The sequence below is a fragment of the Thamnophis sirtalis genome, unplaced genomic scaffold (assembly GCF_051295495.1).
Source record: "Thamnophis sirtalis isolate CommonGarterSnake01/CBP01778 unplaced genomic scaffold, rThaSir2_p1.2 scaffold_12, whole genome shotgun sequence".
In the NCBI taxonomy this organism is placed as follows: Eukaryota; Metazoa; Chordata; class Lepidosauria; order Squamata; family Natricidae; genus Thamnophis; species Thamnophis sirtalis.
This window is the reverse complement of record NW_028261392.1, coordinates 46,348,582-46,361,869: the sequence shown is the minus strand read 5'-3', so window position 1 is coordinate 46,361,869 and position 13,288 is coordinate 46,348,582. Positions and strand designations below refer to the sequence as shown.

The following is a 13,288-nucleotide window of genomic DNA, read 5'->3' as shown; positions in this document are numbered from 1 at the left end:
ACTGTTAATGGCCCATTGAGAAGGCCAGGCTAGTCCCTTTTACATAATAAAGACTTCTCCACTGCAGCCCCAGGGGGGGTGGGAGTAAAGGCATGATAATATTGGCCCTTTACTCAACTGACCACATGGCATCTGAGAACTCATTCATACCTGGATTCAAAACACAGCCTAGAGAGTTGCCCCTGCATGGCCCTATGGGGGTCTGACAACCAATCAGAATACATTTCTTACACAGGAACAGGAAACAGAGAGGTGCGACTAAACAGGTTATAAAAAGCCTAGCAAGCCCCTCCTTCAGCCCTTCTCTTCTTCTCCACCAACATTGAAGCATGTGATCAAGCCATGTGGCCCTGTCCAACAATAAACCATCTTTCCAAGCAGCCTTCATGTCTCCAGTGTCTTTTTCCCCACTTGGAGCTGAACCCAGAAGGACATTTCTTTCATCAGTTGTAAAGAGATCACCAACATTCCACACCAATTTTATACTTAGAATCTGTGTATTAGTAGTCTTTTTAGGATGTTTTTCCAAAGAATGATTTCAGGTGTCTTGCAGTATCATCTTTCTATAACTGCTTTAATTTGAAAATTTAGAAGGAAACAGAAAATCTATTGACATTTACTATGAGATAACAACTGCAATAATCAGCCTGATGAGTTCACTTAGGATTTTATCTAACAGAAAGAGTAATATACTGTATGTAATTTTGAACAAAAATATCTTTCTTATACATGTAGAAAAACAAATTCTACTGAAATAAAATATCTTCAGTAAAATTGTGCTCATCTTATTAGGTGCCATCTGCAGATTGCTTCACATTTATCTCTACTAGGAGATAGAACTATACACGCAAATAGAGGCTTTTTGTATTTCCTAAGCCTACTTAAAAGCTGAAATGATCGTAATTTAGTCCTATTACATGCACGGTGTTGAACAGCTCAGAGAAATGAAATAGTTGAAGATTGTCTCATATACATCATTTCTTCACAAATTGCTGATTGACATAATTGTTAATGTCTGGGTGAGCACTATGCATACATAGATGGATCATAATTTATATGTTTAGGCTCCAAGTAGAAAAAATGCTAGTAGATTTTGTTTTGCTGTATTGAATATTGACTGACAAATGTATGAATTTTTTTTATCTGAACAAAAATGTATTTTATTTGATTTTGATAGCATGTTGTGTGATTTGTAAACTATAGTTTATAGGTTACAGTGATAGCAAATACAGGCAATTTTGGTTTATTCTATAAACCACAGGTAAAGAAAACTTGGTTACAGATCAAACTATGGTTATCAATGGGCAGCATTATAATAATTGTTTTAATCTGCAGTTCTAGTAAACACATACTGTGGTGGAATCCAATTCTCACAAGTACTTTAATAATAGAAGAATAGCAATTAGCCATATAATTACCCAACAATCATAAAACCCTTGGGACAGTCTTTCATGTTGAGCCTAAGCTTTGTTTCAAGGATGCAAGAGGGAAATTAGGTCGACATCTTGACCTGTCTGGAGAAAACACAGACTAAAATAACAGATAAAGAAACCTAATATAAATCAATAAGCACAATTTGTACCATAAATGTCCCTAGTTATCCTGAATCTAATCAATAATTTCATAATATATTAATTGTCATGATCTGGCTTCAAAATTTATATGACCCCAAAACTCCAGGAGATACCCCCAAATCTGTGGCTATCTCTCTATCATCATCAGCAAAAGTTCCCTGCTTTTATTACCTTGAAGAGAAGAGGAAAAGCAGTCAAAGATCTTTTAGAAATGTATTCATCCTCTCTAAAGAAGCATGGCCAACTATTGTATGGTCTTTGTCAACCTATATATGCTTCAGCTCTTTGCTGAGTGAATCATATCTTTATAGAAGAGTTGAGAAATTTGAGTGTTCAGAAATAAATTCACAGCAGCCCCAGCGTGCATGGTCATTCTGTATCAAACGAAACACTGTTCCTTCCCCAACTGTTATAGCCCATTGGCCCAGTATTGCAATGCTTTTCAAAATAGTTTTGAGTAACTGCTTCAAGCATTGTCAAAAGAGCCAGGGATAAAATAATATGGAAAAATGGCTGCAAAACAAGACAGAACTTACTGCTCAGAAAAACAGTGGGGGAAACTCTTTTGATACCTCAAACATTTGCATTTTTACCTGTTCTATATCATATTTTGAAAGGGATCCAGATCAGGAAGAAAGGCTCACTGTCTAAAGGGCAATGACTTTCTGCAACCACAGGTTTACTTCTAGCCTGTTTGGATATTGTGGAAAGGTGTTTCTTTGAAACATGAGAAGGATCTGGATACAATTTTGTTTTATAGATGTTCCTGAAATTTTGCAATCTTGAACATCTGTAAATTGTATTTTACCGTGTTTTCCCCCAAAATAAGACCCATTAAAAAAAAAAAAGCCTTAGCGTGTTTTCTGTGCCCAATAAAGCCCTAGCCCTAAAATATACTTTATTTAAGCGCCTGCATAGCCGACCGCTTGGCCATTCTGGTTACCTGCAGTGCCAAGATGAGATGAGGTGAGGCAAGAGCTGATGGAGCTGCCCCACACGCACACTGGCTTACCACAGGGCTCCCATAACCAAGCCGTCCCCTCCCAAAAACTGCTGGGCACGGTGGCTCCGATAGCTCTAGCAAGACCCCGCATGTTCGCTAGCCCACTTCTTCTGCTTGCTTGGTGGGGGAGGCTGAGTGATGGGTCAGTGTCACAGCCACGAGGTGAGGCAGGTTTCAGTGCATGGCTGGCCTGGCTGCAGAGGCACTGAGATAAGCTGGTGCGGGGTGTGTGGGCAGCTCCACCTCCCCGCCTTGTGGCAGCGGCACTCAAAACAAATAAGAAAATATCCTCCCCACCCCAAATAAGCCCTAGTGCTTATTTCAGAGCCCAAAAGAAAATAAGACTGGCTCTTATTTTTGGGGAAATACAGTATTGGTGAATTCTGGGCCTGTATTAATATATGCAACAGTTATTTCAGGACTTAAAAAAAAATTAATCAAAAGTTAAAAGAAATAAATTATAAGATAACCGATGCATCAGGCAAGCAATGTGAACAAAAGATTTATTGTTTCTGTGTATTGGTAGGAGTTTATGTGTGGCTGATTTCTAATAAATTGTAATAGTCTCTGAAGTGTAAAATGTGTTTTACTATTAAAAATTATACTTCAAATATTAAATACTGTTATATACATTATGATTTCATTTTTTAGTTCTAACTGTAAATGTTATGGTTTCCAAGTATAAACCAGGAAAGTAAAAGGAAGTAATTATATAAACACTCAAATATTCATGTGTGTATGTGTATGTATATATGTATGTATGTATGTGTGTGTGTGTGTGTACACACACATACATACGCTGTTTTTCACATATGAAAAACATGAATGAAGCAAGATATAAATGGCCTAAGGTTTATCAGTGTGTTTGTATGTGTGTTTGTGTGTGTGTAGTCACTTATCTATTTCATATAAAATAACAAAATATATATAGAGAGGCATGTTGTTAATTTTAGTTTTTACATAGTAAACAAAAGAGTTTTTAAATGTATGGCTTTGCAGAGATAGATTATGAAGTGACTTCTTTTTATTTATTTAAAAGCGTTTTAAGAGAACGTGTTAGTGTGCTTACAATAGTGGCCATGGTGGTCGAATGACAAGCCAAAAGTTTCATGCTAGAGTTACTCGAACTCTTTCCACTCACTGCTTCAGCAGCCTTTAGAAGAGAAATGTAGTTGATTACAACCTCATCTACTTTCACTATAATCTCCTCCTGCTGTGCTTTAGAGTTCATGATTTTAACTAAACGCATGCAGGCTTCTGTTAAGCAACAGAGAACTTGAAAGCTTGAAGTCATTGCTACAAGCATTTCCTCTGGGCTTTTTTCAGCCATGGCCATTTTCCTGCAGGCACTTCCCAACTGTTGTGATTCTACAGATAACAGTTGTTTGTACTGAGAAAGTTTAAGGTCATGTGTTTCTGGATGATCCTCCTTCGTGCCCACACTTGACCAGACCAAACAGAGTAGCTCATTGGCATCCTTTTGTGCTGCAAGAAATCCATCAGGCACTGCATAATTCTTCTCTTTCATGGCTCTGAGTCTTGCAATTTGTGCATCAAAGGACATGTTACTGAGATCTGGCTGATTTCGGCTTTTGCCTTCTTGACTGTCTCCTGCTTCTCTGAGGGCCTCTACACCTTTCCCCTTGTTTTCCTCATTTTCAGTGGAAGAAGTCTGAGTAGTTAATTCTTCTAATGCACACTGCATCTCTGATTGACAGAGAGAGGAGAGCTGAGTGCTGCCTGCATATTCAATTTCATCATCGTCATCAGCATTCCCCGTCGTTAGGAAACAAGAGCTAAAAGGGCTGCGGCATTTCCAGTTGCTCACGTCTCGTTTTCGTAATGGTAACGTTCTGTATTGCTTGGGCTCCTTTTGGACAGCATTCAAGAAAAAAGATCTTCTACTGTTCATGCTGATGTTCATGGAACTTTGGGAATAACTTTTAGATAGCTTTTTGCCGAGAGGAAGTCCTCCTCTTTTTTCTAATTTTGAGTCAGATGTTTCAGAAATCTCTGAACGTAATACACTGACGGCAGCTTTCTCCTTCCCAAGAAACATCTCAATGCCTGTAGTTTCTGTAGTGATGCTGCTGCTGCGCCGCAAAACTTTCTTCTTCTGTGGCATTCTGAGGCTTCCTCCGATTGTATCATATGGCCATAAACTGACTGCTACCCCACCTGACAGGTTGACTTTGGGAACATCAAAAGAGTCTTGGTTTTGACTTGGCACCTTTGATTCTGAGTGAATGTAGGATGATAGCAGGATGGAACCAGCTCTGGGCTGTCTAGGAAAAGCTGAAGGTGTGCCTCCTTGTCTTTCACGCACAGGTTCTGTGAAAGCTACACTAGGGGTAGTAGAAGTACAGGGAGAATTATTAAGAATCTTAAAACAAAACAATTTCATGTCTAAACACTTCAGTCTTACGGTATTTGTTTTATTAAGGCTTAATAGTATGAATAAATGTTGTACCATAAGCAAAATAAACATATTCAGATATAGCTCTTTTTGAAGAGATCATTAGAAAAATCAAAACTGTTAAATCAGTCCTGCTGACAAGCATCATATAAAAACTGGACTTTTTCTTGACTTTGGAATTTAAATAGTACGCCTAGTCTATTTCTATTGAAGGGTATGCATATTCTATGTGGTATCTTCATATAACCTTAGTCCTTGCTCCCCTCTGAATAAATGCAGCTCTACTCAACACAAGATTTCTCATTCTTGATGCCATACAAGCAAATAACATCAGGAAAGAGAGTTTTGTTTTGTTTTTTGGCTTTTGTGTTTGGTCTGTGATCTCTTGGAGGCAGCAAGTTGATAATTATTTGAAATACAATGCTAAAGACCAAAGACTTTTGATCTTACTCAGGAAATAAATTATTAAATTCTAATCAGTAAATGGATTCTCGTCGGGATACTATTAGGCAGGCAGTATGTTGCAAGTCACTTACACACTCTTTGGTGTGGACCTTCTCACAACACTAGCCAAATTAATTGGAAAATGCTGAAATTTGGTGTATTTTTTTTTAGCTTGTCTGATTTTCTAAAATCAAACCCACAGCTTTCTAAAAAGCACCAAAGGGCCACATATATCAGCCTCACCATTCTGCTTATTGTTCTTCCCCCTTAAGTCTTGAAAATTGAACTGAACAACAAAAATGCACCTCTAAGCTATAAAGAGCTTTCTCAACCTTCTAGAACCATGATGGCGAACCTATGGCATGTGTGCTCAAAGTGGCACACAGAGGCATGTCACCTGTCACATGCGGCGTCCCCTGTTCCTCTCCTGGGTTTGTGGCGCACATGCGCCAATCAACGCCTTCGTGCAAGCAGCAGTGCTGGAAACCGAAGAGCTGGCTTTCCGTTTCCTGGTGTGCGCATGCGTGCCGGCCAGCTGATCATCACACATGCATGCCTACTGAAAATCGGAAGTGCGTGTGCCGGAAACCAGAAATTCGTTTCCCGGCACGCGCATGTGCTTTCCTGATGAGCATGTGCACGCTCCCCCTTTTCGGCATTTGATGCCGAAAAGATTCGCCATCAGTGTTCTAGAATATCACTCAGTAATGTAAATATGGTTAAGATAGGGGTAGTAGTTGCCTTGGGGTATAAAGGAAGGGGGTGCCAGTTGTTTTTCAATTAAAAAAAATAAGTGCTGATAAATCATAGGTATGCATTCAGATTTGCTTGAATCACTGACGGTTATGTCACCTTCTGTCAGTTGAGGATTAACTAAAAACACAATTTGACTCAGGGTGCCTAAACTTCTTCCTTTAAATACAGTCTGGTATTTATGAAAATATGTCTCTTCAATAACAGAATTTGAATAGCTTTGTTTTTATTACTATAATTTACAAAAAGTTTGTGTTCAGAAATTTGCCTGATTTCATCCACTTATAATTGTTCTGAACATTTAAGCATCTAGAGTTCAAGGGAGTATCAAGGCATTTGAATAGCACAGTTCCTTTTTTATCTTTAATAAAATTGATTCCAAATAATATTTTGGCCATTTGTTCTACCTGCGCAAATAAAGAGACATTTTAAGGGGGCATGCTAGCCATATGTAATCCTTATGTTTGTTTCCTTAAATGGTCACTGAATGAAATTGGAGATTATTTCTAAATTTTATCTATTTATTGTATATTGGAAATAGTTTTAAAATATTTACTTTGTATTTATAATTTCAAGTCTGTTTAATATTTTTCACTTCAAACTTCCAGTACCTCATCCCATCCAATGTACAGATTGAAGTACATTTTTTAAAAATTGCAGATAGTCCTTAATTTACTATCAGAATTTTGCCCAAAATTTCTGTTGTTAAGCGAGATCTTTGTTAAGTGAGTTTTGCCCCATTTTATAACCTTTCTTACTACAGTTGTTAAGCGAATCACTGCAATTTTTAAATTAATAACAAGATTGTTAAATGAATCTGGCTTCCCCAATGACTTTGCTTGTCAGAAGGTTACAAAAAGTGATTGTATGACCACTGGACACTGCAACCATCATAAATATGAAACAGTTGCTAAGCATTTGCATTTTGATCACATTACCATGGGATGCTGCAATCATCATGTGGAAAATGGTCATGTCACTTTTTTTCAGTGCTGCTGTAACTTTGAACAACATTAAATGAACTGTTGCAAATCAAGGACCACCTGCACTGAAATCATTTTAATAACATTTTAACAGGGATACAGGTAGACTTTGTTTAATAACTGTCCTATTTAGCAAATATTCAAAGGTGCAACAGCACTGAAAAAGCTAATTTTACAACCAGACCTCACATTTATGACAGTTGCAGCATTCCTGTGGTCATATGATTGCCACTGGCAAGCTTTAAAACTTGCTTTCAACAAGCAGAGTCAACGGCAGTAAAATCACAAATTGAAGTCACGTGATTTCTCACTTAATGACCAAATGGAAAAGGACATTAAATCCATTATGGTCATATGATGTTTCACTTAGCATCTCTGTCACCTAATTATGAAGGTGAGATCCCAATGGTGCTAATCCCAATTGTGGCCATTAAGCAAGGGCCACCTATATTCCTCTTTACTTCAGTACTTTTAGACAATGTATTTGTTTTATATGCATTATTAGATTAATGGCTTCATGCTACTGTACCTGTAGTTTCTTTAATCTTGGGGACCCTGTGACATCCATCTTTTAAAGTCCCAAATAAAGGATCAGCAGAATTAGCTGCAGAATGCATAGCAGGCACAACCATTCTGTGACACACAGTTTCGGACTGTTGATGCAGCTCCTTATATGATGTTCCATGGTTAGGATGCATGGCAGCTCTGTCTTCTACTGGAATATAACTGATGCTTTTTCCTGTCATATCAGGCATAATGTGCTTAACATCAGAAGTACAAAGAGGAGATTCAACTGGAGTTCCACATGTACTGCTGCCTGTACTACATCCTGCATCCAGTGAAGAGCACTGTGAATTTTGCAGGGAAAAGTGACCTTCACTCTGCAAAGACGACATGCGTTTAGCTAAGTGATACTCACACAATCCAGTCATACAGTGTTCAGCTTCTGGAAGCTTTGAAAGAGGATCATCTGTAGATAAATTTGTATCTTCAGAATCCTTTTGGTCTTTGGATAAAGGCAGAGTAGTTGTACTAGACACAAAATGTTCATCTAGCTCATGCCCTAAGACACCACTGTGGTCAATCTCAGGATGCATTTCATCTTTACAGTTCATATCTGCTTTCCCAATCCTGGAAACTCTGGAAACTGTCTTTCCATTCATTGTTTCCAGGTCTGTTTTCTCTACTGCCCCTTCATCTAAAACAGCATACCATCTTTGATTGTCCTTGCGAAAGGCAGTTCTCTCTGCATTAAAAGTGCCTCCATGTTGACCCTCCCTTGAGGAAAGAGTTTTACCCTTTTGCTCATTAGTTTCTGTTTTTTTGGGTCCTTGTTGCTTTTTCATAACACCACTGCCATCAAGATTAGTTTTTCCTTCCCCATCAATCACCTTACTTTTACGTTTAGTAGTGCAAGAATATATTGTAGACCCCATGTGCAGCTTGCTAAAATATTCAGTAACAGATTTTGTTTCCATGGTTTCTGGTTCCATCTCCATGCTATCTGAATGAAGAATCTGCTTTGAAGGCACAACTTTTGACTGGAGCTCTGGAGCTTGCTGATTAGCAGACGAATGTACAGATTTCATTAGCAGCCCTCCTACCTGATTCTTGGTAATGGAGAATTCAGCCTGTGATTCCAATAGAGGTTGGTAACCTTCATTAGTGGGTAAAAACATTCGTGTGGAATTTTCAGTCAGTTTCTGTGCAGTGGCCAATTCAGAATTTTCAGTCATTTCAGAAGAGTTAGTCTCATTGCCAGAATCTGATGATGATTCAGGACTATATGCTCTCAAGATGGCTACACCTGTATGCCACAAAACACAAGAGCCAATTAATGAAATCATATCAGGCACTTCAATATACTGATAAAGATAAGGGGTTTATAAGCTTAAAAATGGTTCTGAAATACTGAATCACATATTGCATTGATTCCAAGTAAGGCAATTTAATGTAATGGTAGTTTTATTATATGGTGTCTGTAGGTGATGGTCAAAAAGTAACAACACAATAACAAAATGTTTTCAAAAGAGCTAATGCTGAAAAGCCTAAATGGGGGAAAGGGATGAAATGATATGATTTCTTTCAATGAATAAAGGTAACAGTGGTGAAAGAACCTGAATTTTCATTCATCTGGTGTTCCTCAGAAGCAGATAAGGCCTTCAGGGTTTGAAGCGTAGATACCACAACATTTTCCAGTCCTTTTTCACATTTCTCTTCAGGATTAGTAGGGACGGCATCAATAAGTGACACTGGAATATCACTACTCCCAATATTATTAGTTTCTTCCTTGTCTGCTCTGTACTGTACTGTGTGACTCTGAGAATCTTCCTCATCAGAACTATCCCTGAATCCTGGTGGAGGAGCAGCAATGGCCATATTTAGAGAATGCAACAGGAAGTCATCTTCATTATCATCACCTTCAGGAGGTGGGAGTGATGTCAAGTCTATGATATCATCACTAGAACCTGAAAGGCTGAGAAGAGCAGACCTATCGATTTCTCCAACCATAATGTCTTCCTCACAGCTGACATCATCTTCCTCTTCAGCATCATCTGTGTTCTCTGCGTAGCAAATATCATGAAGGAGAGGCTCTTCTATTCCTTCTGCACCTTCAAATATTTTCCCATCATGTAAACCTGTATAAACAGAATTAGCAGCAAAATGAAAACTTTCAGCATCTGGGGACAACTCCAAACTCTTAATGTCATTGGCATGACTTATATAAAGGGTGGCCTGTTTATCTAGTGCTTCTGGACTTTCATCCAATAATCTTTCATAACCAAGAGTTTGAGGATTCACACCATCCAAATCATGATCTCCAAAAATAAAAGATACTTTTGCAGCTCTTGGAGATGCTTGAATTTTCTTGCTTGATTCCAATCCTCCGGAAAAGGACAGCATGGGTTGCAGGTTTGAATTTTCATTATCTTCTGCCTCTGTAAAGTCATTATGTTTAGCCAACTGTTGATCAAGTCCACTTGAATTATAAACATTCTCTATGTACAGATGTCTATGTTCTTTTGGACAAATGACGGTATCACAGACCTCTGAAGTTTTTTGTTTATTATCAGCAAACATTAGGGCTTCCTGCTCTGCTGCTGAGAATGTAGTCATTTTGGTTACACAGTTCCACTCAGATCCATGATGATTAAATTTTCCTTTAGTTTCAATCCCTAAAAGAATGGTATATAAGGTGAAAAATGAGTTATCAAAATAGATTGTGCAGTAGTTTAATATTTCAGATTAAATTATTTGTAATTCCTAAACATTAACTCACATTAACTCTTTGAATATAGTGAGTTGCTCTTGATGCGTTCTTTCTATGTCATGGAAATACCCACAGTGAATTTAGAATAAAGATTTACAATCAAAATAAATAAAAAAGCAAAAAAAGAATTTTGACTGCCTACTCTAAAAAAAATACCATGATCAATTCTATTTGGGCACAAGCAGATAAGAAAGCTAACATGAATAAATAGTTCAGGTTCAAGAAGGTTACTTTTAACTTAGAAATCACATTTGAAAATCCAAATGCTTTACTATCAAAGTTCTCTACTGAATGAAGTAGAAGCTATTTGAAAAATAAATAACTATATTCTTTTGCATACTGCATTGTTCACCGCATTGTAGTATTAATTACCTGTTTCACAGGTCCCACAGTTTTTCTTGTTGGCCATATTAAATATTGATCGCCTGGAATCAACTAGGAGTCTATAATATCCAGCTGTTAAGCATGCAAGATTCATGGCATCTGATGATTCCATCAGCAATGTGATTGGCTATGCATTAAAAAAATATTATCAGAAATGCAGTATATTTTGGAAATAAAATGAATAATTAATTATATGTTAATACAGATATTTTAATTGTGTTTACACTTATATAATGATCTTAAACATATATATTTTATGATGTTCAATGGATTTCCATGAATTTGTCAGATATACATAAGGAAAATAACAGCTTCTTATAGTAATACATTTGGAAGCATATGCAATAAATTGCAAAAATAACAATGAAACATTGCTATTAACTGTACTGTACAAAAAACTGTTTACAAACTTACTAAGAATTGCAATAAAATAATCAGAGGAATTTGATTATCATTCCAATAATGTTTCATATTATAAAGAAATATATGAAAGAGACCATTATGTCTGGTGTAATCACCTGTGAAGAATTATTTAGGTCAGTTTGAAACTAGTTCTGGGTTATAGCATAGCTGAATTGTAGGATCAGACAAATAAGGAGTGTGCTTAGTTGCCCTAGTTTTCTACTCGATAGGTTGTATTTTATGATCAAGACTTACACTTCCAATAACACAAAGCAGTGGCTATAGAAGCTGAAGAAATGGTCTAGACAGAATACATAAGTATTTTGAAATAGACAGCTGAAATTTATGTCATTTAAATTTTGGGAAAGAACCCTGTGTATGAATAAAACAGCTATCTCTTTTAACAGACCTGTATGAGGCCAACATTGCTCTCTCCTAACTGACTGGGACATTCTGATCAAGATAGCATCTTTTTGAAAGTTGAATGAGAAAAATTACTGAGTTGTCATCACTATAACTTATCATTTAGCTGCCATAAGAATTCAGTCAGGTTCCCTTTAAAAAAACCAAGATGGCAATTTTTGAAATCATGTAACCCAAAAATATTAATTATTTTTTTTTTGGTTCAGTGCTATCAACACAGTAATAAAAACATCAAATGAAAAACAAAGTAGTCAGTTCTGTTTTGCTTGAAAGGAGTCAAGCAATATACAAAATTATAAGAGCTGCTATTTAATGCCCCTAAATTTAATCAAAGCAATACAAGGAAAATTCAGTGCATATTAAGAAAATGTTGTGAATAAACCTTCTATAAAGGATAACTATGAATTTTAGTTGAAAATAAATAAGAGATTGTGATTGAATTTTCTAAGATACATATCATTTGCAAAATTATATTTCAACTCATTCAAATATTTTCAAAATCTCCAAATACTTTCAAATCTCAACATTATTCCTATTTGGATTTTTTAAAATGAGTAAACTTTTGTTCTTTACTTATTTCACAATAGAATTAGAATACCAAATCTGAAAATAAGATTAAGAAGTAAAGAGAGCAAATATTTTGCTTAAAATATTGTGAATTTGTCATAATAATTTTATTTTAAAATAAACCTTTAAAAAACTTTTTTTAAAGTTTTCTAATGCCCATGCATTATTGCAATGTAATAGAATTAATTCTAAATTCTTAATTCAGTGTAGAATTCTAAAGCTGAATTAAATGGATCACCAAAACTGATTAACTGACTGAATTTTTTTTAGTTAATATTCTTACAATAAACAGCTCTTTGTTGTTAATACCCATCAACAATCAACTTACTTTTACGTCTAACACATGGAGCTCAACTCTGACAGTAGTTTCATCTTCTGCAAACATTTCAATTCTGTTCACGTGGCTAAAATCTGCCAGGAGAGCTACGAGATTTGTTTTAGTGTTGATTACATGGCTGATGCCATACCGTGGTCCCACTAGTAAGGTGACCTCAGAATGCTTTTCTCCCTGCTACAACACAGGAAATAAAAAAGACAGAACTTTATATAGTGTCATTATGCACGTAGATCCAAAGCAGTCTTATTTCACGGAATGTATTTCATTTAATTCTATTATTAGTAGGTTATAGATCAAAGTGCTCCTTTCAGAAAATATCTTTGAAGGTTTTCCTAAATTTACATACTTGGCCTTGTGAAAAACAAAGCTAATATAAATTATTTAACATTAGCAATATTATGCAAAATAACAGTAAAGATATTGTACAACTTGGTTCAATATTATTTATAATGCAATTATATGATTATCCCATTATTATCAGGCTTCAGTTTATTTGACAAAAACTATAAAGTCAGGAGAAACAAGCCCACCATTAATGTTGCCTTGAATACCCGTCCTCCATATAGTCGCAGTTCACTGAGAAACTTGAGATAGTGTACTTTGGCTTGCAGAGCAGAGAGCTGAAAGTAAAGGGGTGGGATTTTTAAAAAATTATTCCAATGATAAAACACAGGTAAGTATTTTTTGGCATTGTGCTCATTTTTAGATTTTGGAATTTCCTGGCATTTTTG

The 13,288-nt window shown here is 36.3% G+C and overlaps 1 protein-coding gene across 2 annotated transcripts in view; it reads right to left on the bottom strand.

The window, feature by feature from the left end:
- Positions 1 to 1,075: 1,075 nt before the first annotated feature.
- FRMPD4 (FERM and PDZ domain containing 4) overlaps positions 1,076 to 13,288 on the bottom strand; it is a 286,717-nt gene continuing 274,504 nt past the window's right edge. For both annotated transcript variants that reach the window (XM_087726190.1, XM_087726191.1), the window contains exons 12-17: positions 13,088 to 13,177; positions 12,549 to 12,731; positions 10,817 to 10,955; positions 9,291 to 10,349; positions 7,703 to 8,980; positions 1,076 to 4,917 (exon numbers count right to left, since the gene is read on the bottom strand). In XM_087726190.1, coding sequence (XP_087582316.1) covers positions 3,602 to 4,917; positions 7,703 to 8,980; positions 9,291 to 10,349; positions 10,817 to 10,955; positions 12,549 to 12,731; positions 13,088 to 13,177 — 4,065 coding nt within the window. In that variant the 3' untranslated portion in view covers positions 1,076 to 3,601. The remainder of the gene's footprint in view (positions 4,918 to 7,702; positions 8,981 to 9,290; positions 10,350 to 10,816; positions 10,956 to 12,548; positions 12,732 to 13,087; positions 13,178 to 13,288) is intronic.